This window comes from Zonotrichia albicollis, chromosome 7, assembly GCF_047830755.1.
Source record: "Zonotrichia albicollis isolate bZonAlb1 chromosome 7, bZonAlb1.hap1, whole genome shotgun sequence".
NCBI classification, from domain to species: domain Eukaryota; kingdom Metazoa; phylum Chordata; class Aves; order Passeriformes; family Passerellidae; genus Zonotrichia; species Zonotrichia albicollis.
Window position 1 is genome coordinate 2466329 of NC_133825.1, and position 26896 is coordinate 2493224.

The following is a 26896-nucleotide window of genomic DNA, read 5'->3' on the forward strand; positions in this document are numbered from 1 at the left end:
GATTTACAATATGCATTTTTGAGTTTCCCAAGTATTTGTTCCATACACTATCCAGCTCACAAACTACTGCAAGCAAAATTGAGTTTCAGAGAAAAACCTAAATTAAGTGAAGAACCTTTAAATGCTGTGACTCTCTTCACTAATGGTTCTAGCAAAAGCCACAAGTCTGTTATAACTTAGTTTAATCAAAAAACTAATGTTTCAGAATCTGATATTCAAGCAGTAGAAAGATCCCCTCAAATTGTTGAGCTTGCTGCAGTAGTTCGATCATTTCAGCTTTTTCCTCAGCCTTTTAATTTAGTCACAGATTCTGCTTATGTTGCTAATGTAGTTAAGAGAATAGAAAGTTCAACTTTAAAAAATGTTAGCAATGAAACTTTACATTGTTAGCTTTCATGTCTTTTTACAACTTTGCAATATAGAACTAATCCATGTTTTGTTTCTCACATTAAAGCATTCATGTTTCCGTAGACATGTTCTCTAGTGCTTCCCTTCACACAGGTGAAACCAACAGTCATGCCTGGCATCATTCCTGCAAGCTTTTGCTTCATTGAGTGTACCCCAAAAAGTGAAAACTGACAATAGTCCTGCATAAATATCTCAAAAACTGGCCACATTTTTAAATGAATGAAGTGTTCAGCACATTTTTAGTATTCCCCATTCTCCCACAAGCCAAGCAATCATTGAAAGAACACATCAAACCCTAAAACGCATATTAGATCAACAGAGAGGGGGAACGGAGGTCACCCCACAGGTGAGACTGAACAAGCCTTTGATTAATTATTGGAGATTTTGATTAATAATTTGGGGAAAGGGTATGCTTCTGTCTCCACAGGTGCTGGAATTAAATGGGTTCCTGCCAAAAACGTCAAACCATACCGCACTTCAGAACCTGTAGTCGAGCCCAGAACCGAGGAAGCAAGTACGCAGACATGAACCAAATCGAAGGATCCCGGGTCCCGCCTGACGCGTCTTGTGCCTGACGTTCTTTGTGCATCGGTGGAACCCATGAACTCTGATTTTGTGTCAATGTTATTTATGAGTATGCTAATTGAATGTTGAATGTTTGTTTAACAGAGTTAATTTTTGGCAAAGGTTTAAGTTGGTGCTTTTGTGTAGAAAGAATTCTGCCAAGACTTAGTTCATGAAAGAGATGGGGCAAATTCAAATGGTATACTTGTTTTGCTTGATTTTAATTGTTTTTTGTCATGCAGATTTGCCTGTGGATCAACCGAAAACGAATGTCTGGGTGACCTTAGCCAAGGCTGCTGGATCAGATACTATATGTCTGTCTAATTCGGAACCAGAAAAGCCTTTTTCAACCTGTTTAGTTGGTGTGCCAGTGAAAGAAAGAGTTGCCTTTGGTCAAAAAACAATCCAATGGTAGGCCAGGTGGAATTGACAATGGAAACAATCCCTCTTTCAATTGAAACATTTAGTCCAAAAAACTTCTCAGGGCAGCATCTGAACCTCAAGAATTGGAAATCCTTGGTTCTTTGACCATGGATTTTTGTTTTACTTTTATGACTTGTGCCTAGCAAAAAGGTGACCCCCTAAAGTTTAGTGTTACTCCTCATTATTTTGCATATAAAAATTTGAGTTTTTGGTGTAATGTTTCAAACAGTTGGAATGTGTTTCCAGAGACGGATCAATATCCACGGCAATTGCCGAAAGGGTATTGGTTCATTTGCGGAGACAGGGCTTGGCAAGGTATTCCAGCTCACCTTGAAGGTGGTCCTTGTAGCATTGGTATGCTCACCATAATTGCCCCCACTGCCAAAGCAGTGATGAAAAAGAAACAAAAGAGAACGAGAGCTGTTCCTCATTATGATGAGAACTGTCAGAGTGATTTTATGCCTTAGAATGCCGCCAGAAAGGTTTCAGCAAGTATATTTTTACCCCAATTGGCTTCAGCAGTGGCATTGAGACAATTAGATAGAGTTGGATGTTGGCTGAGCAAACAAGCTAATGCCACATCCTCTGCAATCAGTGATATGTTGACCGATATTGATAGTATAAGACATGCTACTCTTTAAAACAGAGCAGCCATTGATTTTCTTTTACTGGCACAAGGGCATGGTTGTGAGGAATTCAAAGGATTGTGTTGTATGAATTTGTCTGACCATTCTGAATCTATTCACAAAAGCATTCAAAAATTGAAGGATCTGACAGCCCAAATTAAAGAAGATAGAAGTTCCTAGTTGGATGATTTGTTTCAAAAATGGAGTTTTGCACCTTGACTAAGGCAACTTTGCAAGATAGGTCTTTATGTACTAAGTGTTCTAATACTGATATTTATAGTAGTACCTTGTATACTTTGTTGTGTTCAGCGAATGATGAACAAAACAGTCTGAGAAGTTTTTGTCATACAAGCAAGAGAGTTAAGAAGTAAAAGCACAGAGAGTGTTCAAAATCTCACGAAAGCAGTAGATGAAGGTATAGACATGAACGAAGGTTTTGAATTAAGACCTTGGAGTCGACCAGATTTTTTTGAACAAAGACTTGTAACTATTACCAAACATGATTCATATCTCTTTCAAAAATGGTGCCATCACAGCATTAAGTTGCTGTGCCGTAATATAACAGTGCTTTAGTGCAAATAAGTCTCCAACAGATAATAAGCAGAAATTTTGCAGTAGAGCTATGAAACACAAGTAGTAAGCGACAAGAAAATGAAAGATTCTAAATCAAACAGAGAGGGGGAAATGTTGGAATCCATAGAGTTAGAGGGTTTTTAGGAAATGGTTAAAAAAGAGTATTTAGGCCTCAGAATGTGGCCCGAAGTTCTGTTACAGCAGAAAAGTTTCCCAAGCAAGCAGAAAAGTTTCCCAAGCAGTAGACGTGACGAATAACAATACGACTTTGTAGGTTTAGTTTTAGGATGGCAACAAGTTTATTTAATGTATATCTTTAGAAGGTTACTGTGAATAGAGCTCCGTTCTTTGTTTCTTATGAAATAGTCTTTGTTTTAACTACCATTACGTGTGTTTTATAAAGTTGGATGGAAAGCTTGTCAATACGTCTTGTTTTGTGTGATTGGCTGAAATCTAAACTGAGATGATTTTATGTCATTCCGTTTTACCCCACCTTCGGGGGCATTTCCCATTAGGCCAGCAAGCTGATAAATCTAATTCCATTGTAATAATGTTCTGAGACTGATGTGCAAATAATAAAAAAGGCTGGTCTGGGTTTGTCCAGTGTTGTCCATATTTGTCCAGTGTTTCCATATTTTTGCCGCAGCAAGTGGGTTCCTCTCTTAAGACGTGGGTTCCTGACACCATTGGATCTATAGCTACCCTGGTGCACCGATACCTCTCATCTTTGGATAATTTGTTACCCAGAGCTGCCCCTGATGTAAATTGTGGCCCACCCACAGGACTAAAATATCACCCAAAGATCCTGCACTGCTGGTTGCTGTCCCCCAACTCACTGCTCTGATGGCTCTGTATGCAGGTGTTTCAAATTATCCCATGGGCTTTGTCTATTGAGTCGGCCCTCTTGCTGCTGGAGGGTGCCAATGCTGCCTTCAGCAAGCCCTGATAAAACTCAGGTCTCACTCCAGAGCAGAGGCTGACCCAAGGTGTCTTCCGTCCGGTGACGGTGGAACAGTCGAATCGTCACTGTAATCGCTCTCAGGAATTCTCAAAGAAGGTCCCTGTTTGGGCACGCCTTGTTGTGGCATGTCCATAGCCAGCCTCTGTGAGAGACATGCACTCCCAGAGCTGGGAGCAGGCTTTCTTGAATGGATGATGGATGAGGCAAGAGAGGAGCGTTTGTGTGGAACTCCTAACAGTGTGGTTTGCGCTGGAGAGGGTCCAGGGATGGAGACAAAATGAGGCTGGGCACACAAGGTTTTATATGCGGGAAAAAAGGACCTTGTATGCAGTAACTTAGGACCAATAGAGGATAAGAAAGGGGAGAACACCTATGAGAGTACATATAAGGAAAGAAAAAACTTCATGATATCATGAAAATTACCTGAATCACCATGACCCCACAAAAGCAAATGGGCAAGATCATTGCTTTAGAGGTGTGCCGCAACTTACTTGAGTTCGTCAAAGTACTAATGAGGTATTAGAGTTCCAGTGGTAGGCCCCTGGACCTCCAAAAAACTACTGCTTCCTGAGACTTCATTGCTGACTTCATTGAGGAGCTCAGCAGTGCTGAAGGCTGAGGCCTGTCCTTTGTGATCCCTTTGAGATGGCAGTGGAGGTGCCCTGAGTGCACATTCAGAGGCACCTTCATGGCTTCTAATGCATCGACACCAAAACTAAATGTGCACGGTGCCTTCCTTGAATGACACTTAGTCCTCTGAAATATCTACAGGAAGTGGTCTGAAACTGTTTTGTGAGCCTGCTCCTTGGGATCAGCTGTGAGGGACTGAGGGCTGGCCTGAGCCCGGTGCTGTGTCCCACTGGGAGCAGCTCCACAGGCTCACGTGCAGAGCAGACACTGCCAGAGGCCCTGGAGATCTCACCTGCCCTGCAGCCACCTTTGTCAAGGTGCTGTAAACTACAGCTGACTTTCCCCATCGAATTTCTTGGTTTAGTTCCTATGGAGAATACCATGGGATTTCCCCCTGGCAGTTTTGATGGGGATTCTAGGGGAGTGTGGGGTTTGGGGGCAGCTGCCTGGGCAGAAGCTGAGCTCGGGGCCCTGTTGGGCTCATGGCCCCCAGCAGCAGCAGCAGCAGCAGCAGCCCCAGGGCCCAAAGCCCCGTGCCCCCTGCCCAGCACAGGCTGTCCTGTCCCTGCAGCTGTCACCCGAGTGGGGCCCAGGGACCAGTGGCCGCTGGCAGCAGCAGGAATGCGAGCAGGGTGAGGATGCCCTGGCTTGGCTTTTGTCTCTGGAACAATGCGGGCTCAGGGCAGTGCAGAGCAGGCTGGGAAGCAGAGCCCAGGGCCTTTGGAGGCACCAAGGCTTAAAGATCAGTCCCTGCAGCAGCCCAGGTGCAGGTGGCCCAGTTGCCAAGGCTGTGGTGGCCTTGAGAGCGTGCAGGTGGATTTTGCATGGCTGTGGCCTGCTGGCGGCTCTGGGCCCAGGAGTCCCTGTGGCTGCAACAGGAAGGGTGGCTGAAGGTTTGCTGTCTGCTTTGGTGGCATGGCTGCAGGGGCCAGTGCTGTGAGAGGCCCCTGGGTGAGAGCTGGTGAGAGCTGAGCTCTTGGGGACAGCACTGTGCCCCAGGGCAGGAAGAGCAGCAGTGCCCAGTGCCAGGAGCGGTGTCAGTGGGAGCCCCTGTGCACAGGGACCCCCAGCCCCGGGGTGGCCATGCCAGCACCCCCAGGAACCTCCAGCCCTGGGAATGCGGAACAAGTGGAACCCACAAGTGTGCAAAGGCTGCCTGTGCCCAATGGAATGGCCAAGAGAAGTCAGGTTTTTAAAAGAAACAGTATTTATTTGCCGAAGATCGGCAAATCTAGGATTTAATGAATATGTGTCATTATAACAATTGTTATAACAACAGCAACAACAACATTCAGAACATATTTTCATGGGATCCGATGGGCTAACAATCTTCAAAACATATTTACAAAAAACTTTCAACGTAGTAAACATATGTACAGGAAACTTGTAAACTTCCAACGTATTTACAAAGGTGTGATATCTGTGCCATGGTGTGCATGAGTCCTGAAAGAAAGGAAGCAGCAGAGCTGGACTCAGCTGCCAGCACTGGGCCCAGCAGGGCTGGGAGCTGGGCCCCAGGGGCTGGGTCGGGGCTGGCAGGGCTGGCGTGGCCCCAGGCAAGCGCAGGGCAGGCCGGGGCTGGTGCTTGTGCCACCACAATCCAGGCACCCTGCGGGCACCGAGTCCCTGAGCGGGGCCATCCAGCCCAGCCCCAGCCTGGCATCAAGGGACCCAGTGTGTGTGTGGGCAGGGCGTGGGAAGCATCTGCCTGTCTGACCTGTGGGGCTCCATCTTCATCCAAGGACCATGGGCTCCTCCTCATCCTCCTCGTCAACTTCCATGTCCTCGGTGTTATCCTCCTCATCCACCTCCATCTCCTCGATGGTGTCCTCCTCCTCTACTTCCATGTCCTCAACAGGGGAGGACATGGAAGTAGAGGAGGAGTCCACCTCGATCATTTCTTCCTCATCCAGGCCCAGGTCCTCTTCCATCGCCTCCACAATGTCTCTGTCAGTCTGCAAGGGGCAGCACAATCTCCCAGTCCTGTCCCACACCATCCATTCTGACATGGCTGCAGCCTGCCCATCCCGGGTGCCCCCTGCCTGGCATGGCACTGTACCTCCATGGGCACAGCAGGGCACTTCCTGCTAGGATTGGCGCTCCAGAGCCAGCAGCAGGAAAAGCCCAGGCAGCAGCAGCAGCTCAGCACTGAGGGTCAGAGTGCCGAGAGAGTGGCAACTGACCCTTGGCAGCCGGTGAAGTGTCTGCTGTGCTCGTTTCCAGGTCTGGACATTCCACCTGGAACCCTCTCGGAGCTGTGATATCACTGAAATTTCAGGGCCGCTGCGCAGTGGGAGATGGGGATGACAGAATGATCAAATCCTTAAACGGATTGGCTTGGAAGGGACCCTAAAGATGGTCTGGGTCCAAGCTGAGCAAGCTCCCAGCACAGCAGTTTGCTGCGACCCCCGTCCCACCTGTCTTTGGATGTTGCTGGGGATGGGGCATCCACAGCCTCTCTGCACTGGTCCCTGTGTCAGGGACAAGCACCCTGAGAGTAAAGGACTTCTTCCTTTGATAAATATGTATGATTCGTGCTGATAAAAAGTGATATAGTAATTAATAGTTGAAAATAATAAAACAGTTAATAGTTAAAATTGTAATGCCAAAGAAGAGAGGGAAAGGAGGGGCTCCACCCACCCCCCCCTTCCCAGCAAGTGTTTTCAAAGACCACAAGAAAGAAGCTGAAGATACAGTTGCTAAAAATGACCAAGAACCTGGTTGGGTCCAAGAAAATGCTAATTATAAAGGATTTATTGCCTTGATATGCAGATGCAGTGATACGTTAGTCTTGGCTTACATTGTACTGGCTTGGTGCTCATGTGTAACCCAAAGGTGAATTAAAGGACAACGAAGAAGACTGCAGGGCCTTCATCAGTGACGACCCCCAAAGACTTGTGCGACCACCAAACCGAGTGGTGGTGCATGCGTGGTAAAGGTGGTAATGAAGGCGGAGACAGAAAAGCGACGAAACGAAAATGGGAGGAGATGGCATTGACACACGGCATATAAGGTGTGACTTTCACTTGGCAAGCTTGTACGTGAAGTTGCAAGGGTCAAGATCCCTGCGTCCGTACCCCGTGGTTGTTTTTGCTTATGCGCTATTATTTGAACCAAATTATCCCTTAATTATATATTTTCTAAACTATTTAATTAAAAATGTTGCTACCTTAAATATTGTTTGAGGTTTTTTTGATGGCATAATTGGGCAAACATAACAGCATCGTGTATGAGATACATGAATATGCAACAGGCTATTACGTTTAAGTTCATCCTGTGTTAGCAAAGTGTCTTCTGAGGCAGAGCACAGCACCCAGACATTTGTAATTCTTTGCTGTTTAAATTGCCCTTTATTGTCCTACCTCTAATTGTCCAAATTATTTTTTCTCTAATTTTTATTCTTAGTTTTATAACTAATTTATTACTATTAAATATTTAAAATTTTAGAACAAGTGAAATTCTGCATCCTTTGTGTCCACTATCAGTGGCCATCCTTCTTCCCAAGCTTTGTCAACTTCCCTCTGGGTTTGAGATCAGTGAAACGTGCCCAGCCTTGAGTCTTGGAAGACAATTCTAGCAACAAATACTTTGCTTTTCTAACACCTGGCCATCACTTCGAGCTTGTAGGCTTCTATGTCTGTCCAGGTTCAACGTCTCTTCCTGTTGATCAGGCTTGGAAGGGTGTAAAGCCCAGGCCCGACAGGACATGTTTTCTTCAGGAAATGGGACGAAGGGCCCAGTTTGCAGCGGGTGCAGGCCCGCGCCTTCCAGAGCGCCAGAAGGTTGGCGGCGCCATTGCAGGGCTCAGGGCGCCGCCCTGTGGGCGAGAGCCGCCATGACAGCGCGGGCGGCGCGCGGCGGGGCCGGAGGGCGGGAAGGGGCGGGCGGGTGTGAGGGGCGGGGCGGTTCGTGCCCAGAGCCGGGCCCGCGCTGTTCCTGGGCGCATTCCCGGCTCGGTGTTGGGAGCGTGCATCTGCTGCTCGGGCTCTGGGAGAAGCGTGCGGCCGCAGCGGGGTCCCAGCCCGCAGAGCTGGCTACTGGCCGAGGCTGCAGTGCCGGAACTGCCGTGTCAGAGCTGCCGTTCGCCGTGGCACTGCCTGAGTCCCAGGCAGAGCTGGGCTGGTAGTGCCTATAGCTGAGCGAATCCCTGCCATGGCAGCGCCCCAAGCTCTTGTTTATCTCAAAGAAAGAGAGGATCAGCACCTGGAGGTGACTGCGTCATTCCTGGAAATGGACTCTCTGCTGACATCTGCCATGTCTGGCAGCAAGCAGGAGGGCGCTGGTGCCAAGGAGCCAGGTGAGGGCAAAGCAGCCCTCTGACAGCCTGGCCCAAGGGCTCTTGTGGCAGCAGGCAGCGTGGGCATCAGAGCAGAGGCAGGGGGAGGCAGGAGCTGCTCGGCCATGCCGGGGCTGGGAGCCTCCTTCCTGCCCAAGTGGGGCCCAGCTGGGCCAGGGGGCAGCTGCTGGGACAGCCGTGCCCACAATGGCCCCTGCTCTGCAAGGCCTCCAGCCCTGCCCATCAGCCAGGCAGGGACAGAGCAGCCTTGGGGCCGATGCTGCTGCAGGCTCAGAGCCCCGCAGAGCTGCTCGTGCCCGGTGCCATTGGCTCTGTCCCCTGCAGCCTGCATGCTGTGTCACCGTGCTGAGGCTGAGCCCTGTGCCTCCCCAGGCCCTGGCAACTGCTCCTGTGCTGCTACTGCACTGCCCAGGGCACCCACGGGCCCTGCCCGGGCCTCATGCAGACCAGAACCAGCTGGGGCTGTGACAGCTCTGCTGCTCTGGGCCCAGCCCTCAGGCAAAGCACCCGCCTGTCCCTGGCCTGGGGGCAGTGCCCAGGCTGGGCTTGGCGGAGCCCATCCGCTCCTGGAGGGCTGGGGGCACTGCTCTGGCCTGGCCTGGCCCGGCCCTGGGGTCCCTTGGCATTCCTGCTTGCCCTTGCATCCACCAGGGATGGGCTGCAGCTCAATGGCCCCGGCCTGGCCGCACACTCAGGCCTGGAGCCTTCCCGTGGCTCCCCAGGGCACGAGAGCCTCAGCCCCAGCTCCCAAACACGGCCTAACAGCCTTTGCTGATATTGATCCCTGTCAGACCTTTGAAAGGATTTTCAAAGTAACCTTGTTTGGCAACACTTTCAAGGAACAAACGTGACTCGCTTCTCATCAGTAAAAACTTTATTGGTTTGCTTGCACTTCCTATAGGGTATCCTAATGCTTCCTTTGGCGTTCCAAAAAATAATGAAAATCTAACAAATTCTTCAGAGAAGTTCCTGAATCCACTATGAGGAGAAGTCTCTACATTCACTATCCTTACATACAGTTATGTAGCTGCGCCTGTAACACACAAAGATGTAGTTGTTTACCTGACTGGACCACACAACATGATGTTATACACACCGCTACACTACAAAACTTCTCTTCCCTGTTCATTACAAATGTAAAGCTCTTCTCGAGGTCCTGACTTAATTTTGCATGTACATTCATACCTGCAATCCCTCCCCATGCTCAGCTTTCACCTAGACTTACCAGGGAACAGATGTTCCATACTCACCTCAAGCAATAATCTACGTCTGTCTTCCTAACTCTCTTTTTCTTCACTGACTTCTACTAATCTACAAAATAACTGTGGATCCTCTGCACAAAAGAAACATCCAATTAATAGCCTTAAGCACTTGTGATTGCCCTGCTGCTTCTAACAATCTTGACCACCACAGCACTAAAATCAGAAATCAATTCTTCACATCCTTCCTGTTCTCCTGCCCCCACCACACCTTGGCTCCAGCAGAAATGTTCCTTACTGCAGCCTGCTGTGCTAAGAACAATCAAAGGCAGCAGCACTTTTCCTCACCATGCTGCAATCTGAATTGCACTGAAATTGCTGCTGTTGCATTAGAAGCTCAGCACCAGCATGCCACATCTTCCCCCAGAACTGAGGCCTGCTGAGGCCTGAGCTCTCCATTTCAACATACCCTGTAAATCAGGCTGCCTGGAAGATTGCAGGCCGGGAACTGTGTGAACACAGCAGTGCATTTCAGCAGAGTTATGGAATCAATCTCATGGAAGGCACATCCTTTAAGCTTAAGACTATTCTACAAAATCTAACCAGCAATTGTTTTGGTGGCCTGGGCAGGTTTTAGGGGACTCTGCATGTTTCCTTTGGATGTTGTTTTCTTTGTTTCTAAATACAAAATTCACTGGATTCAGAAGAGAAAGCGCCAGATTCATTAGGACAAAGAACCACAGGGACATAGGTGGCTGACAAGAACACTCAACATTCCTAATGGTAACTCCAGAAAGAGAGGAAAAAGACAAAGATGATTTAAATACCTGAAAGGATCCAAAATGTCTACGTAACCTGTCAAGTGACTAAGTTTTTGGTAAACTGTAAAATTCCAGATTCCTATTCGGTAATTGTCTGAAAGAAAAGAAAGCCAGAAGTTTTGGCCTTTGTTTTGCCAGGACTTTCTCACGGGATTCTGCCACAACTTGAATCACAAGTAAGGGTGGCAAATTTTGAGTAGAAAACTTTGATAACTAGGCAGCATTTTTTCCTCCTCACTGAATTACAGGAAGGGTTTGAAAGGAAAAAAAAAATATAAAAGAGGGTAAAGAAATTCTGTCATACCTCTTAGGCGTTCATCATCTTTGGAGAAGAAAAAAGCTCTAGCACTTTCTGTGCGGGGTAAAGAAAGAAGCCTAGAAAAGGACAAAGGGATTTGAGCATCCTAAATTGTACTATCAAATTCCATGAACACAAGTTAATCCTGTAGTTCTTCAGAGAAATGCCATACATTGAAAATCTTCATTCCCTAGGAACTGAATAGAGCTTTTTATTTTACAAAACCCTCTTCTAAAGAGCAAACTGACTGTGTCTTGGGCTTTTGGCCAAACTCAGTTTGGAGTTGGTCAAACCAAAATGACCCAGTTAATTTCTTGTGCTCTACTCTTTCTTTCCATATTCACATTCACATCCAATGGGCTGCTGGGAGTTTTGACTCTGTGCAGCACAAACGGTTTTCCAAGATGACTTTCATTGCTCAGAGGTGTGCAATGTCAGTTTCCCATTCCCTGAGTGCTGCTATTAATATTCCCACAGCATCCAACTACTACAGCCAAGTAGACAACAAAGAGAAATGCAACTTGCATTTCTTGGTCCTGTTCGATTTCTGACATCTCAGGCTCATCGTCACCCTCAGAACTGCTGTCCTGGAAACGTGGATCCTCTTGCCATGTGGCTTTTACCGGCTTTATTGTCCCAAGCGTGTAAGGCTCTGCAATGACAGCACCAATAGAGAAAAAAAAGGCAAAACCAGATTATTCCTCTACTGGTCAGGAAAAATTCCTCCTTTCACGTGTAATCCTTGCAGTGGAGAAGAGAGATTTAGGAAGGACAGAATCTGACCCTGCCAGGTTTTCTAAGTTACATCTCTGCTCCAGTATTTTCCACTTTGTTCCAGGGATCCCTTATGTATTCTTAAACATTTCTCATTGCATTCAGAAGACACTGAATACCTTCTCAGTTCAGCACAAGTGTAGGGGGCTCGTTGCTTTGTGCTGTTGCTTTGGGTTTTTTAATATTTTGGGATAACTTCACGGGGTTTCTTTTCTCTCCTACATGACTGGGACTCGAGTTAATGTTGTTTCATCTTCATTTCAGACGGCCTCATTTTATCTAAGGTTAGGACACCCCAATGGTCATGTGTCATTCCATTTCCTTTTTCTAAAGGTCCAAGAGTAGAATTCAGTAACAAACAGAATGTTCATGGATCTTGGGGCCAGCTCTCGGACTTTGCTCCTCCCTCTACATTAACACACATTTCCTTAAAAGCCTTGTGAGGTTCTATGAAACTTGATATGACTGGTGTGTCACCTTTTTCCCTGTTTGAGGAATTCAGGGCATGAGAACAAGCTTTTTCACCCCTCAGCAAAAACCCCAATGCCTTCTCAAAGCATGCCTTTCAGAATTCCTGAGATGCAAGCATGAGGCACCTCTCAATAATCTACCACAGCCCCGGCAAGCAGAACTGAAGATCAAAATTCTTCTGCCTAATTACTGACTTCTGTTGCTGAAAATCCCCTGCATCCTGACCTTCTTTACACCATATTGCCCTACATTGCCTGCCAGAAGCTCTTCCTTAGCAATGGCACTGTTAGAAGGGTTCTGCTGTTACCTTCTTTGATGCCCAACTCCTCTGTGCCTCCAAAGAAGGAAAACTTGAAAGAACTCGTCTCCTGAGCTGCGTCGTCCTCAGGCAAAGGTCCCAAATGGTCATCTGGGGCAGAGTCCTGTGCATGCTCTTTGTCCCACAGTATTTTCTCCAACTATTCTGGTTCGTTCTTTGAAGGTCTTTCAAAGAAGAAACCAGAATAGACGGAGGAAATACCATCTATTCCGGTTTGTTCTTTGAAAGGCCTCTTTCAAATCCGCAGCAATGCTGTAGAAGTTGTCTTCAGACACTTGAGGCAGTGTCTCACTCTCTTTCTTCTTTTTTTGGCTTTACTGAAATGAGATTGTTCAAGGATAGCAACACAGCACATGTCCTTTTCAGACACAGCTTCCCTAAGAGCCACCTTGCTCTGAATGTCTCCCTAAGCATATCCAAGCCCATTAAGGAGTGGTTCATTATCAAGGGTGAGCAGTGGGGAAACATCTGAGGTTGGAGTGTAAAGGCAGGAACAAGAGTCCTTTTTAATTAACCACATCCTTAAGTGACTTTTCACTGAATACACCGTTATACAAAAATCAAGGTATTTAGCCCAGACTTCTTCCTGCCAGTAGAAACATCAAGAGCTAATAGGGTTTGCTCACAGAGCTGCACATCTCAGGGTCCCTGCACTGACCGTTCTCACCTTCACTTCCGGCAAGGAACACACGGCCTAGAAAGAAAAGATGACAGCACTACGTGCTGCTGTTGGAGGTCCCAGTTGAGGTCCGACGTTGCTGGTGGGAGCGGCTGCTCCTGCGCGATGTCCCCGACCACGTCCCCCTACGCCTGGGCCTCTCGGCACTCGCTGCTGTCCTCCTGCTCCTGTCCTGGCGACTCCTGGACCGCAGAGTCTGAGTCGAGGCCCGGCGCTGCTGGCGGGAGCGGCTGCGTCTGGGAGGCGTCCCCGATGATGTATCCCTTCGCCTGGGCCTCTCAGCCCTTGGCCTTGTCCTGCTGCTGCTGTCACGGCGACTCCTGGAGCGGACAGGTGGACGCTGGGCCCAGCCTTGCTGGCGGGAGCGCCTGCGTCTGGGGGATGGCCCTGGCCATGTCTCCCTTCGCCTGGGCCTCTCAGCCCTTGGCCCTGTCCCACTGCTCCTGTCACAGACACTCCTGGAGCGGACAGGTGGACTCTGGGCCCAGCTTTGCTGGCGGGAGCGCCTGCGTCTGGGGGATGGCCCTGACCATGTCTCCCTTTGCCTGGGCCTCTCAGTCCTTCGCCCTGTCCCTCTGTTCCTGTCATGGCAACTCCTGGAGTGGACAGGTGGACTCTGGGCCCAGCCTTGCTGGCGGGAGCGCCTGCGTCTGGGGGATGTCCGTGACGGTGTCTCCTTTTGCTTGGGCCTCTCAGCCCTTGGCCCTGTCCCACTGCTGCTGTCACGGCAACTCCTGGACCGGACAGGTGGACTCTGGGCACGACTTTGCCGGCGAGAGCAGCTTCGCCTGCGGCCGGGCCCAGCACGTCTGGAATGGACCCTGTCCTCAGGGTCAGGGGACGTGCTGCGTGTTGCCCTTGATCTGCTGATGCTGCTGGTGTCCAGTGAGGAAGATGGCAGCGCCTGCTGCCATGCTGCGTGGTGGGGCCTGCTGTGGCTGCCCATCTCTGGAGATGGAGACGGGGAAACCAGCACCAATGGCACAGGGCTGTGGGAGCTGGGGCGGATGGCCTCAGATTCTGACCAGCCATGAGTAGATTGTAGTCCTGACTGTCTGGCCAGCCTGGGGCCATTGAGCTCTGTCTCTTCCCTGGTGGCTGTAAGGGCAAGCAGGAATGTCAAAGATCGCCCAGGCCCCAGCCAGGCCAGGCCAGAGCAGTGCCCCCAGCCCTCCAGCAGTGGTTGCTGCGCTTTGCCTAGCCCGGCCTGGGCACTGCCCCCAGTCCAAGGACACCGGGGTCTTTGACTCATACATGTTCCGAGCCCAGCACAGCTGTCACACTCCCATCTCTGTGTGCTGTTCCTCAGGCCAGAGCAGCGCCTGTGGGTGCCCTCAGCAGCACAGGAGGAGCACAGGAGCAATTGCCAGGGCCTGGGGAGGCAAACAAGCGCATAGCACTGAGAACAAAGTGTACCAGCACGTGGCTGTCTGGCCAAGCGCTTCTGGTTCTTCCCGCTTACAGCCCTTGCCGAGATACAGGTTCCCTGCGGAGCCCCAGGTGCAGCTTCCCAACTTACCCCTGTTCCTCTGCCTCCTCCCTGCCTCCAGGGTAAAGGCAATCCCTGGCGTTGCATTGGCTGTGCCTCACTCCTAGATCTGCAAAGGCATCGTTGTCCTCCCATGTTGGGTCTCTGATGGAGAAAGGAAGAGATGATGAATTTCTGCTGCTCTCCCTCACGGAGGTCCAGGGTGTCCCAGCTCTTTCTTTAGCGCTTTTCCAAGCTGGGGGTGAAACTGAAGCCCAGACTCATGGGACAGGGCAGGGCCAGGGCTCCTGGGGCAGGGCCTGGCACAGCACAGCACTTGCACCTTCTTGCCTGGTGGGCCAGGCAGAAAGACACCAACCTGAAGGGGACTCGGATCCCCAAGATGAACATTTCAACAGGGAATTCCCCACTGTCTCTGCACAGGGGGCACTGGAAATAGAAAGCACCAGCGCGCAAGGCCTGTCCCTGCAGGGCAAACACAGGCAGGGTGAGCGAGGCCCTGCTGCTGCTGCTGAGCACCTGCTGTGCCCCAGGGCTGAGGGGAGGGCTCCTACCTGGATGCAGTCTCTGTGGAACCAGGCCCTTTTGCACGTTGGGCACACCAGGGTTGTGAAGGACTTTCTGTCCTCCACAGGCTCCAGGCAGATGAGGCAAACGGTGTCCGGCTCAGGAGTCGCCTCCACCTCCTGCTCTGGACGGTGCTCAGGGCAGAAGGAGCTGGGGGCAAAGGGATGGGCAAAGTGAGAAATGCTGGATCTTTCACCAGTGATGACCAAAAGGGGAGAGGCGGTACCTGTACGGGCTAATATATTGATTGACACAGCCGGCCTCCTTGGCACAGGGCAGGTGGAACCATCTGTCACAGTCCGGCACCCAGCACATGATGGTTGCCCCGCTCTGGCCACAGACGCAGCAGCGCTGGAAAGGGCCAAGCAGCCACATCAGCAGCAGCAGCAGCCTCGAGGCCTCCCCGGGCAGCCGCAGGGCTCTGGGCAGGGCACAGGACGTGGCCGCTGTCGGCTCCCAGCACACAGAGCCACCTGCTGGAGGAGGGAGGCTCCTGTGCCAGGGCCTCTGTGCCAGAGCTGCTGGGAGCCAGACTTTGTCCCAGCTGCTGGGCCGGCCTTTGTTTCCTGCAGTCTGGGCTAAGCTCTGGCAAATCTTGCCAGGCACAAATCTCCCTGCTCACCTTCTGTGCCGCCCGCCGCACTGCAATTAGGACATCTCGTGGGAGAAAGTCCATCAGTCCAACATGGCGGTACTCTTGCCGAAATAGTAGACTGGCGAAGAGCTGCAGGTAAGGGGAGGAGCTGATGAGGAGAGGGTGGCAGAAGCTGCCCATTGCAATGGTGGAGGGAGCGCCTGGAGCCACTCACCATGCAGAACCTGTGAGCACAGAGCCCACCCTTCTGCAGTTTGTCACCGCACATGTCCGGGTCAGCCTCGGCACAGCGACACAGCATGCAGGCTGCAGGGGACAGAGCCAATGGCACCGGGCATGAGCAGCTCTGTGGGGCTCTGAGCCTGCAGCAGCATCGGCCCCAAGGCTGCTCTGTCCCTGCCTGGCTGATGGGCAGGGCTGGAGGCCTTGCAGAGCAGGGGCCATTGTGGGCACAGCTGGCCCAGGAGCTGCCCCCCTGGCCCAGCTGGGCCCCATTTGGGCAGGAAGGAGGCTCCCAGCCCCGGCATGGCCGAGCAGCTCCTGCCTCCCCCTGCCTCTGCTCTGATCCCCACACTGTCTGCTGCTACAAGAGCCCCTGGGCCAGGCTGTCACAGGGCTGCTTTGCCCTCACCTGGCTCCCTGGCACCGGGGCCCTCCTGCATTCTGTCAGACATGGTGTCACTCTGCGTCGAGGCGGTGTCCTCGGGGGACATTGTTGCTGCAAGGTGGAGATACTCTCTGTCTAGGGGAGAAAGAAGAGGGAGGGGAGTTTGCAGAACAGGCCCAGAGCCACAAGGCTCTACTCCCTGCTCAGGCCTGTGTGAGCCTTGCTCCTGTCCGCTTTCTCCTCCCGTCGTCGCGTTGAGGAACACCGCAGTGTCCTGGCTGTTCCTCCGCTGATTCTGGGAAGGGAGAGGCAGGTGAGGCTGCAGCACAGGCCCAGAGCCCCGAGGTGGGGGGCCTCTCTGGTCTCTAGGCAGCCACGTCCCCGCCCTACCTTCTCCTCCCGTTGTCAGGTCGCACTGACACTCGGCCTGAGCCCAGCGTCCCCTTTTGTGGCCTTGGTGGCACAGGTCACAATGGCCACTCTGACATCAGAGCCGTGTATCCAAAATCGGGTCAGCCATGGCCTCAGGTCCCTGGCAACCACTTGTGGCGGCCCCCTCGGGCACCGAGCTTCTGAGATGGGTCCGAGCATTTGCTCAGGGTGGAAGCAGGGCCGGGACTCCTGCAGCAAGTGCAGGGTCAAATGCCAGGCCCTGGGGCAGCCATCCAGGGTGGCACTGTAGGCAGGGAGGTGCTGTTCTGGCACTGCCATGCCAGGGCTCCGGCCCCGGCCAAGGGAAATCTCTGCTCCTGCCCCTGGCAGGGGGTGGCCCAGAGAGCCGGTGCGGAGTCAGCTGCACTGCAGGGATTCAAACCGTGCTCTAGGTGAACTGATGTTTTCCTCAAGAGCTTTCTGGAGAAAACTAAGATGAACCTGATTTGATGCTGCTGCTGATCACCATTGGGTACAGGTGATAAACCTGGACATCACCACAGATGCCTCCAGACCTCAGTTATCTGTCATCCTATGAACTAACAACTTTCACATTTCATATAAATGGAAAAATTAGTATTCAGCTTCTGAGAAATGTCATCTTTTATACTGACTCAGTGGAAAGACACAAAATGCACTGAGAATTTTGTGTGTACATTTGACAGGAGAGCTTGCAACTGTCCTCCACTCAAGTCAAATACAGGAGAATGCTTTTCCTACATTATATGAACTTTGCCAATTTGGTCCATGCTTTCCTACTAGAAAATACATTGGAAAAAACTCAGGAAAAGAAGCACAAACAATTCTTGTCAATTTTTGTCTTTCGTGTCTTTGCTTTCCAGGAGCAGACTTTGCTCCTGGAAATCCAGATCCATGACTTCTAGAACAATCAGTGGCATCTCTGGGAAGCAGGGCAGGGGCTGACAGGCAGGGACACCCTGCACCTGCCTGATGCTGGGGCAGCAGGAGTTTGTCCATTTTCCTGTCTCCATGGGAGAGCCACCTTGGCTGGGAAACGATCCCTTCACTGCTCTAGGAGGGAGGCACAGCCAGTGCAATGCCAGGGAGTGCCTTTACCTTGGAGGCAGGGAGGAGGCAGAGAGGGAAGTTGGGAAGCTGCACCCAGGGCTCTGCAGGGCTCCCAGCCAGGGCTCCAAGCACAAGGAGCCAGAAGAGCTTGGCTGGACAATCCTGAGCTCTGGACACCTTGTCCTCAGCACCGCGAACCCGTTTGCTTCTCCAGGCCCTGGGCACTGCTCCCGTGCTGCTCATGGAAGTTACACACAGACACAGAGGTACCTGCTCTGTCTCAACCCTCTTCAGCACTGGACAGCACAACACAGTAACATGTTCTCTTCAGGACATGGTCTAATTATTAATAGTCCTGCAAAGACTCACATTCAAAGCATACGCACACAGAACCCCAAACCCTGGTAGACACCTTGCATCAACACAAAATGCTTGTTGCTGTTCAGAAACTCAGGGCAGCACTTTTGGCCAATGCTTTTTCCTGTAAGATCTGTCAAAGGATGGCAAAAGTGAAATTGTTTGGCAACTTCTTCAAGGAACAAACAGGAGAGGCTTCTGAGTTTTTAAAGATTTATTGATTTGCTTTCACTTTTCTTTTGGCATCCTTACACTTCACCCTGCATTCCAGAAAATCACGAAAATCCAAAATAATATCAGGGGAAGTTTCTGAATTCTTTCATGTTTCTCTCAGAGACTTTCTTGACATACATGCAAGCAACTGGTCCTATAACATACAGAAGCAGTGGTTTCCCTCACTGGACATTACAAGACAACGTTATAGACTCCACTATCCTAAAACACTTCTGTTGCCTGTTAATTACAAAGCCTGAAGCTCTTCTAGAGGCTTTTCCCAGTGCAACTTCAATAGGTTCCTCTCTGCTCAACTCTCGAGCCTGTCCAGGTCTCACTGAAGGGCAGCAGAGCCTTGTGGTGCCTCAGGCCCTGCTCCCAGTTCTGTCCCATCAGCAAACGCTGAGGGAGCGCTTCGTCCCTTCTGCCAGGTCCCTGGGGAATAAGGCAAACAAGGCTGGGCCCAGCATGGCCCCCTGAGCTCACAGCTACCTGAGTTTGGAGCTCCCCTGTCCACTTCTCTGCCCCATTGTCCCTGAGCTGCCTCAGGGGCCTGTTATGGGAGGCAGGGGCAAAGCCTTGCTGAAGTCCCAGGTGACAACAGCCACTGCTCTCCCCTCACAAGCCCAGCCAGTCACTGCAGCACAGGTGGCTATGGATTGGTCAAGCATGGTTTCCATTCCTGTTATTCCACATGTTTAGAGATGGCATCCAAGAGGAGCTGTTCTGTCACCTTTCTGGGGATGGAGCTGAGGCTGATGGGCCTGCAGTTTCCTGGCTACTTCTTGGTACCCTTTTGCAAGACTGCAGAGATGTTGGCTTTCCTCCACTGCTCATGCCTCTCTTCGGGGCTGTCTCCTTCCCTGACCTGCTGGCAGAGCACCCTGTGCCAGAGGCAGAAGCAGAGATTTTTCTTGGCCCCAAAAGGGAATGCTGGGCTCAGGCCGAGTGTCAGTGGGACCTGACAACGGGGGGAGAAGGCGGGAAGGAGCAGAGCTCATACAGGGCTGAGCAGGGAGTAGAGCCCTCGTGGCTCTGGGCCTGCTCTGCAAGCTCCCGGGCCTCTACTTTCTCCACAGAGAGAGAGGAACAGCACCTCGAAGTGACCAAGAAACCCAGCCATGGAGCGGGGCTAGGGCCGTGACACCTCAGGGACACCGGCCATGGAGTGGGGCTGGGGCCGTGACACCTCAGGGAAACCGGCCATGGAGCAGGGCTGGGGCTGTGACACCTCAGGGACACCGGCCATGGAGCGGGGCTGGGGCGGTGACACCTCAGGGAAACTGGCCATGGAGCGGGGCTGGGGCTGTGACACCTCAGGGAACTCACCATGGCAGCCACCTCTCGAGGTTTTGAAGTACTTGTTTCTTTGTTTAATGCCCTTCCAAGATCAGTCTAGCATCTTTGCATATGAGCAGAACATACAAGGGTATTTAAAATTGAGTCTGATCCAATCATCAAAGACAATGGATGTTACCTCTAAACTTACCTTTTCATGATTGTCAAACAATATGGGACTTTTCTTTTGTCTGACTTAAAATATCCAGAATGCAAAATTTATTCTCAAGACAGGAAAAAAGAAAACAATGAAAATAGGATATAGGCAATCTTGAAAAGGCACAGAGAAGAAAATAAACATTAGAAAAGCTCTGCTTTGCTGGAAATATACAACAAGGGACTCTCTATGGAAGAGAGTTGCACAAGCCTCTGGATTCCTGACCGGTCACCTCTGCCAATGCTCATAGTATTCTCCTAACACACGTGAGCTTCCTGTCTTTCAGAGAGAGAAAGATTCAGCTGAAGTCAAGCAAACAGGGCAGGGCAGATGGAAACCTTCCCTTGAGATGCTTTTGGGAAGGCCTGCAAGGACCCTGCCTTCCCTTGGAACAGAGGTGGTCACCATGCATGGTGTTGCCTGACTTGCCCTAGGTGCCCCTCGATTGCAGAAGGACTTTTGTCCACTTCATCACTTGTCTGTCCCTCCAGTTCCAGGGCCTCAAACCTGCTCTGTAAGGCACTAAACCTGTTAGTCAGCTGTGAGTTTTCAGAATAAGGCACTGACCGTGGCTCTAACTAGTTTTTTTAGTCAGGTTTACAATATATTTTGAGAAGAAGAAGGAGCACAGAAGGTGTGAAAAATGCATATTATATGATTAGCTTTTCGCAAATATCAAAATTAATACTATATGTGTTATGTTGGAAAGTTATGTTGTATTAATCCTTTTTTGTAGTGCTATCCTAATATTTTAAAATAGTGTGGTGAATATAGTTTTAGGCTACAGAAACTCTGTGCTGTAAGATACATTTTCTAAATAGCTCAAGGAGAGATAACAGTAACAAGACACCAAAACTCTGAGAAAAGAAATATTGCCTCCTTCTCGGGAAGAATCAGACTTTGAGGGACCAAGACAATTGATTTACAAGATGAAGGAGGGGTTGACAAGAACAAGAAAACACCCATTGTTTGAAAAGAATTTTGGCATTGTGATAAATAGGTATGATTCGTGCTGATAAAAAATCGAAACATTATTCAATATTGATACAGTAATTAATTTTTGAGAATAATAAAGCAGTTAATAGTTAAAAGGTGTAATGCCAAAGAAGAAATGGAAAGGAGGGGCTCCACCCACCCCCCCTTCCCAGCAGATGTTCTCAACAACCACAGGAAAGAAACTGAAGATATAGTTGCTAAAAATGACCAAGAACCCGGTTGGGTCCAAGAAAATGGTAATTATAAGGGACTTTTTGCTTTGATATGCAGATGCAGTGATATGTTAGTCTTGGCTTACATTGTACTGGCTTGGTGCGCATGTGTAACCCAAAGGTGAATTAAAGGACAGCGAAGAAGACTACAGGGCCTTCATCAGTGACGACCCCCAAAGACTTGTGCGACCACCAAACTGAGTGGTGGCGCATGCGTGGTAAAGGTGGTAATGAAGGCGGAGACAGAAAAGTGGCAAACTGAAATTGGGAGGAGATGGAATTGACACATGGCATATAAGGGGTGACTTTTACTTGGCAAGCTTGTACGTGAAGTGGCAAGGGTCAAGAACCCTGCCCTTCGTACCCTGCGGTTCTTTTTCCTTATGCGCTATTATTTGAACCAAATTATCCCTTATTTATATATTTTCTAAACTATTTAATTAAAATTGTTACTACTTTTAATATTGTTTGGCCTTTTTTTATGGTGGGATAATTGAGCAAACATAACACTTTCTTTGCTCTGCTGAGCTATCTGTGCTGTGTGTGTGTCTGTGTGTGTGTGCATGGACTTGAAATGGCTGCTCTTGTGGCCTTGCTGCAAGCGACTTCTGAAGGAGATGCTTTAAAGAAGACTGCAGCATTTCTGCCACCCTGCCACGTGAAAACAAAAACCTGCTGCGTGATTGCCCAGAGCTCTGGATATCTGTTCTTGTGTGAATGTAACTGTGAAGCCATGTTCTGTCAGGTCTGAATTCTGGACTCAGTCCAGGTCCAGTGCTGCAGCCAGGGGCACCAGCCTGCGCCTCACACGCCGCTCCCTTCCCTGGGTGGCGCGGGCTCTTCTCCAGGCTCCCGTGGGCCCGAGCCGGGTGCCCATGGAGCCCCGGCCCGGCGGGGCTGCAGGCCGCCCCCATGGCTCCCCGGGCAGCAGCTGGCCCTCTGCCCTCGGGAGCCCTTGGCCAGCGGCTGCTGGCCGCGCCTCCTCTGCGGCCAGGGGAGGTCGGGGCCGGGCGCAAGCAGCGCCCGGCCCAGGGGCTGAGCCCGCACCAACCCTTCCCTCCTGCCGCTCTCTGCAGCTGGCAGACGACAGGCGCCGAGCGGCCTAGCACCTGCGCCGGGCCCTGCGCTACCTGCGGAGCCCACAGGAGCGCCTGCGAGAGGCGGCTCTCAGGTTCATGGGTGAGCCACGAGCCCGGGCTGCCCTTCCCCTCCCCGGCCTGGCCCGCCGCAGCTCGGCCCTGGCCCCGCCTGCTGCCCCGGCAGCGCCAGCCGGGCCCGGCACCGTGGAGCCCTGATGCCCCAGTGCCCAATACTTGGTGTCAGCACCTTCATGGAGGGCACGGGCCCTCCAGGGGCTGCTGTCTGGATGCTGCCAGTAAGGGGCAGAGGCAGAGGTGGCAGCCAGGCAGGGCTGGCAGCTGTCCAGACCAAGGTGTCATGACCGTGACCGAGGCCCCCTTGACCCAGAGCTCTGGGCCCGCAGAGCTGCTGCCACCATGGGGACGGCAGCCGTGTCTCCTCCAGCAGGGCTGCGGAGTCGCTGCTGCCCCAGTGGCTCTGGACCCCACAGAAAGAGCACCAGAGCGGGCTCAGGAATGAGCACAAGAACAGCAAGTCTATTTTCAGCACTTGCATTGGCTGCTCCTTTAGGGTGCTTGCACCATACTCAGAGACACAGAAAACCTCTTTCTCCTCTGAGAGTTATCCCTGTCTATGCACTTTCCCAATGCACGGGATGTTACGTGCTAACCTCAGACACACAAACAATGCTGCAATAAACTTTAAACTCAACTGTTTTTTTATTCCAGAAGGCATGAAAAACTTGCAGAAAAGTCCAAAGAGACATATTTGTGTCTCTGTAGAGTCCCTCTGGTCTGTGAAATGCAGTAGCTGTTGCTGCGTTTGTGCAGCTGCTGATCCCTGCTATGGAAAAATTCCTTTCAGGAAGGAGCAGAATTATCTGACAGGGACGAAGTGTTGCTAGCAGTTGCTCCAGGTGCTCCAGCCATCAGCCCCTGCAGGAAGAAGCACAGCCCCCAATGCACGTGGGCTGTGGCTCCCTGTGGCACAGAAGCCCCCGGGGGCTCAGGTCTGTGGGGCAGGAGATGGGCACCAGCGCTGCCAGGGCTCGGGGTTGGCAGCTCTGCTTGGGCAGGGACTCTGCCCCAGCTGCTGATGTCAGTGCTGCCCGGGCCCCAGGGCTCAGAGCAGCATTGGTGCCCGGGCCCACACATTCCTTGTGCGAGTCACACCCGCAGGTTTAGGATGGCCACGGGCCGGGACGTGTCCCAAGGAGGCCGTGCCAGCTTCCCTGGAAGGCCCCGTGCCCTTCCCAGCACGGCTGCGTCGGCAGCCCTGGGGGCTCCTTCTGCTGCCCTGAGCCCGCAGAGCAGGGCAGCGTTTGCTGATGCTCTGAGCCCTTCCTAAAGATCCTGTGGGGCTGCCTTAGACACCTGGGGCCAGGCATTCCTTCCAGCCTGGGCCACTTTGGCTGGGCTGGGGGCGGCCCCAGGGCAGGCGGCAGTGTGTGCAAGGGCCCTTGCTGACACGCTGCAGCACGGTCCCTGTGACATGGAACCGGGTGTCCAAGGGCCCTTTGTGACACATGGTGACAAAGGAGCTGGCGATGACAGGAGCAGGCCACAGTGCTTGGAGCACGTGACGGGACAGGACGGGACAGAGGGGTGCCGTGAGGAGTCCCCGCACAGCGCGCTCGTTCGTGTCCTACCCGGAGCTTATCCGAGGCGTTACTCCCAAAGGTGACCTCGTGGAAAGACTGCAGGCCTTGCTGATCTGTGGCCTTGCCGAGGTTCTCTTTTGCAGGAGCCTGCAAGGCCAGACTGTGGGACTTGGTGACTGAGAATTTTTCGGAAGCATCTCCCATCCCTGCCGCAGGCGCCCTCGACTGCAAACCACAATACTTGACAGAAGACTCCTGTCATTGTGGCAGGAGCCCTTGAGACCGAGTGCAAGACTTGCTATCCTGCAGCCTTCCTGCGGCTTCTCTCTTGAAGGTGGCTCTCAGGCACAACTGCAGGACTTGGTGACTTGGAGCATTTCCAAGGCATCTCTCCTGCAATTGGCCACAAATCCAATCAGAGATATGGAGCAGAGACTGTCGAGAGTGCCAAACTTGGCCTGGGTGGAGGAGGAGGAAGAAGGCCCTGGAGCTGCCCCAGCAGTGGAGGCCGAGGAGGTGGTGCCATTCCATCCACTGCAGGAGGGTGAGTAGCAGAGCTCGGCTGCAGGACTGGTGCCTGCAGTCAGGTCGGCGCCATGGCAAGGCATGGCATGGCATGGCATGCCATGCCATGCCGTACCATGCCGTGCCATGCCGTGCCATGCAATCCCCTGGAGACATGCCCAAGGACAGGACGGAAGAGGGGCCGGGCAGACACCCCACAGTGGCCGTGCTCCATCCCTTGGGCCATGCCAGGGCTCTCCCTGCCTGGGCGGCGCAGGGCTGGGCTGTGTTCTCCGGCCTCTCCTGCAGCCCCTCAGCTCTGGCTGCGCTCGCTCTTTGCCAGATGCAGCCCTGGAGCGCACACAAGAGCAGGAGTCCAGCCGTGGCCGCTTCTGCAGCACAGCGCAGGTACCTGCAGCCACCCCCACCTAGGCTGGGCCTGCTGTCCCTGCTCAGCCCAGCCCCGTGTGTGCAGCACTCCATGCAACCTCCCCGGCTTCCTGCCCCTTCCTACATCTCGTTTGCAAATTCACCAAGAGCTTTCAGTAGGAAGACACCAGCACTATGGGCACTGGGTTCAGAGCAAACTCTCAGCTCCTCAAACTTAAGACCAGTGTCACCCTGCTGCATTTGCTCGTGGAGAAGGGTGTTTTCAGGCCAGAACAAGCAAGCAGCTTGTGGCCAGGCTTCAATTCCCCCATGAATCACATGGCTTCCCAAGCCACGCCTGCTGGTCCCTGGGTGCCTTTGAGGCCACGGCAGTGCACTGGGAAGGGAAGCACTTTTCTGGGGAAGCTGGAAACTTTGCTCCATCTGGCAGCTTTCCAAGTCCCCTCATGCCTTCTCCAGGTGCACTACCTCCCTGAACTGTCTCCCAGCTCTCTGCCCTCTCACGTCCACAGCTCCTAGGACGGTGTCCGTGCCCTGTGCTGCTGCCTGGGCCCAGCCCGGCACGGCTCTGGGCTCCTGCCGGCCAGCTCCCTGTCACTGCCCTGTGCCTTTCAGGTCCTCGAGTGCCTCCACTTGAAGGAATGCAGTGACAGTGTTCTGGACATCCTGTCAGAGAACTTGCAGAGCAAGCAGAGGGAGAGGCGTCATTTAGCACTCAGAGGCTTCAGAGTGCTGGGCAAGAATGCCTTGATGGTGAGAAGGGGGCAGTGGCTGAAGCCGTGCAGGAAGCGTGGGGCTGGGCAACACAGTCGCTTGGCCTTGCCTGGCCTTCGGGCGCTGGGGCAGCTGCTCCCAGCTCTCCTGCCTCCCGCTTCAGCTGCCCCAGTGCTTTGGGACAGGCCTTAGGCCTCTGGGCCCTGCGGCAGCAGGGTGGCCTTTCACAAACTTGTGTTCCACACAGGCTGAAAAAATGCAGAGCCTGACTGAAAGGCTTGTGGAGCTCCTGCAGGAAAATGAAAGCAATGTGATCAGGATGACCATTCTTCTACTGAGATATTTGCTGCTGGATAATGGTGCTCCAATACCCACCCCCATCGCCCTGCAGCTGGCTGAAGCGCTCCTGCCACTTTTTGACCATGTAAGGCTCTGTGCCCACAGCCACAGCCACTGGCTGCTGCCCGGACACTTGGTGCCCTGTGGAGATGAAGGCCTGTGCTCTGGGGGCCTGAAGCAGCTGATGCTGAGGTCTTTTGCCTTTCCTTTCATTCAGGATGATAGCCAGGTGCAGCTGAGCTCCATGTGTGTCTTCCAAGAGATGCTGGAGTTAGTAACAGAAGATGGAAGAAAGGCCTTGAAGTCCCACATAAGCCAGAGCCTGGTCCCACTCTCCTTCCACTGCCACGATGGGAATAAGATTGTTGCTGAGGTAAGCACTTGTGGCCAGCTGCTGCCCCTGGGAGGGGGCTGGGCTGCCTCCTGCCCAAGCACCTTGCAGGCTGCAGCCTCGTCCTGGCTGTGGCACTGGGATGCTCCTGTGCCCTGGCCTGTGGGGCCATCTGTGCCTCTGTGGCGCTCTCCAGGCCTCTCGGGAAACGCTGCATTCTGCAGCCAGATTCCTGAAAAGGAGGGATATTGAACAAATGCTCCAGGTGGATCAGACATGGAGGTTCGGCGAGGGCCTGGTAAGAGCCGCCGCAAATCCCCAGCCTCAGCCCGGAGAAGGCCCCTGAGGGCGGTGCTCAGTGTGTGGGCTGGCAGCTGTGCCCCTGCCCGCTGCTGCAGCCACAGGCCGTGCAGGCTCTTCTCCAGGCTCCCGTGGGCCCCAGCCGGGTGTCCATGGAGCCCCGGCCCCGGTGGGCTGCCGGGCGGCACCGTGGCTTCCCAGGCAGCAGCCGGCCCTCTGCCCCCTGCCCTCTGGAGCCCTTGGCCAGTGGCTGCTGGCCGCGCCTCAGGGCTGCACGGGCAGGGGAGGCCGGGGCTGGGCGCAGGCAGCGCCCGGCCCAGGGGCTGAGCCCGCGCCAACCCTTCCCTCCTGCCGCTCTCTGCAGCTGGCACAGGACAGGAGCAGAGCGGCTGAGCACCTGCGCCAGGCCTTGCGCTACCTGCGGAGCCCACAGGAGCCCCTGCGAGAAGCGGCCGTCCGGTTCATGGGTGAGTCCCGAGCCCGGGCTCCTCCCCGGCCTGGCCCGCCGCAGCTCGGCCCCAGCCCCGCCTGCTGCCCCGGCAGCGCCAGCTGAGCCTGGCGCCGTGGAGCCCCGCCTGGTCTGGGCATTGCTGCTGCCGCCCT

The 26896-nt window shown here is 52.7% G+C and overlaps 2 protein-coding genes across 2 annotated transcripts in view; one reads left to right on the top strand and one right to left on the bottom strand.

Annotated features, from left to right (window-relative positions):
• Positions 1-6032, bottom strand: part of LOC141729518 (olfactory receptor 1G1-like) — a 31797-nt gene extending 25765 nt beyond the window's left edge. Inside the window, exon 1 of the mRNA XM_074544227.1 lies at positions 5938-6032. Coding sequence (XP_074400328.1) covers positions 5938-6032 — 95 coding nt within the window. The remainder of the gene's footprint in view (positions 1-5937) is intronic.
• The window catches only part of LOC141729543 (uncharacterized), a 525531-nt gene that overhangs the window by 376566 nt on the left and 122069 nt on the right, over positions 1-26896 (top strand). The gene's annotated exons all lie outside the window — the stretch shown is intronic.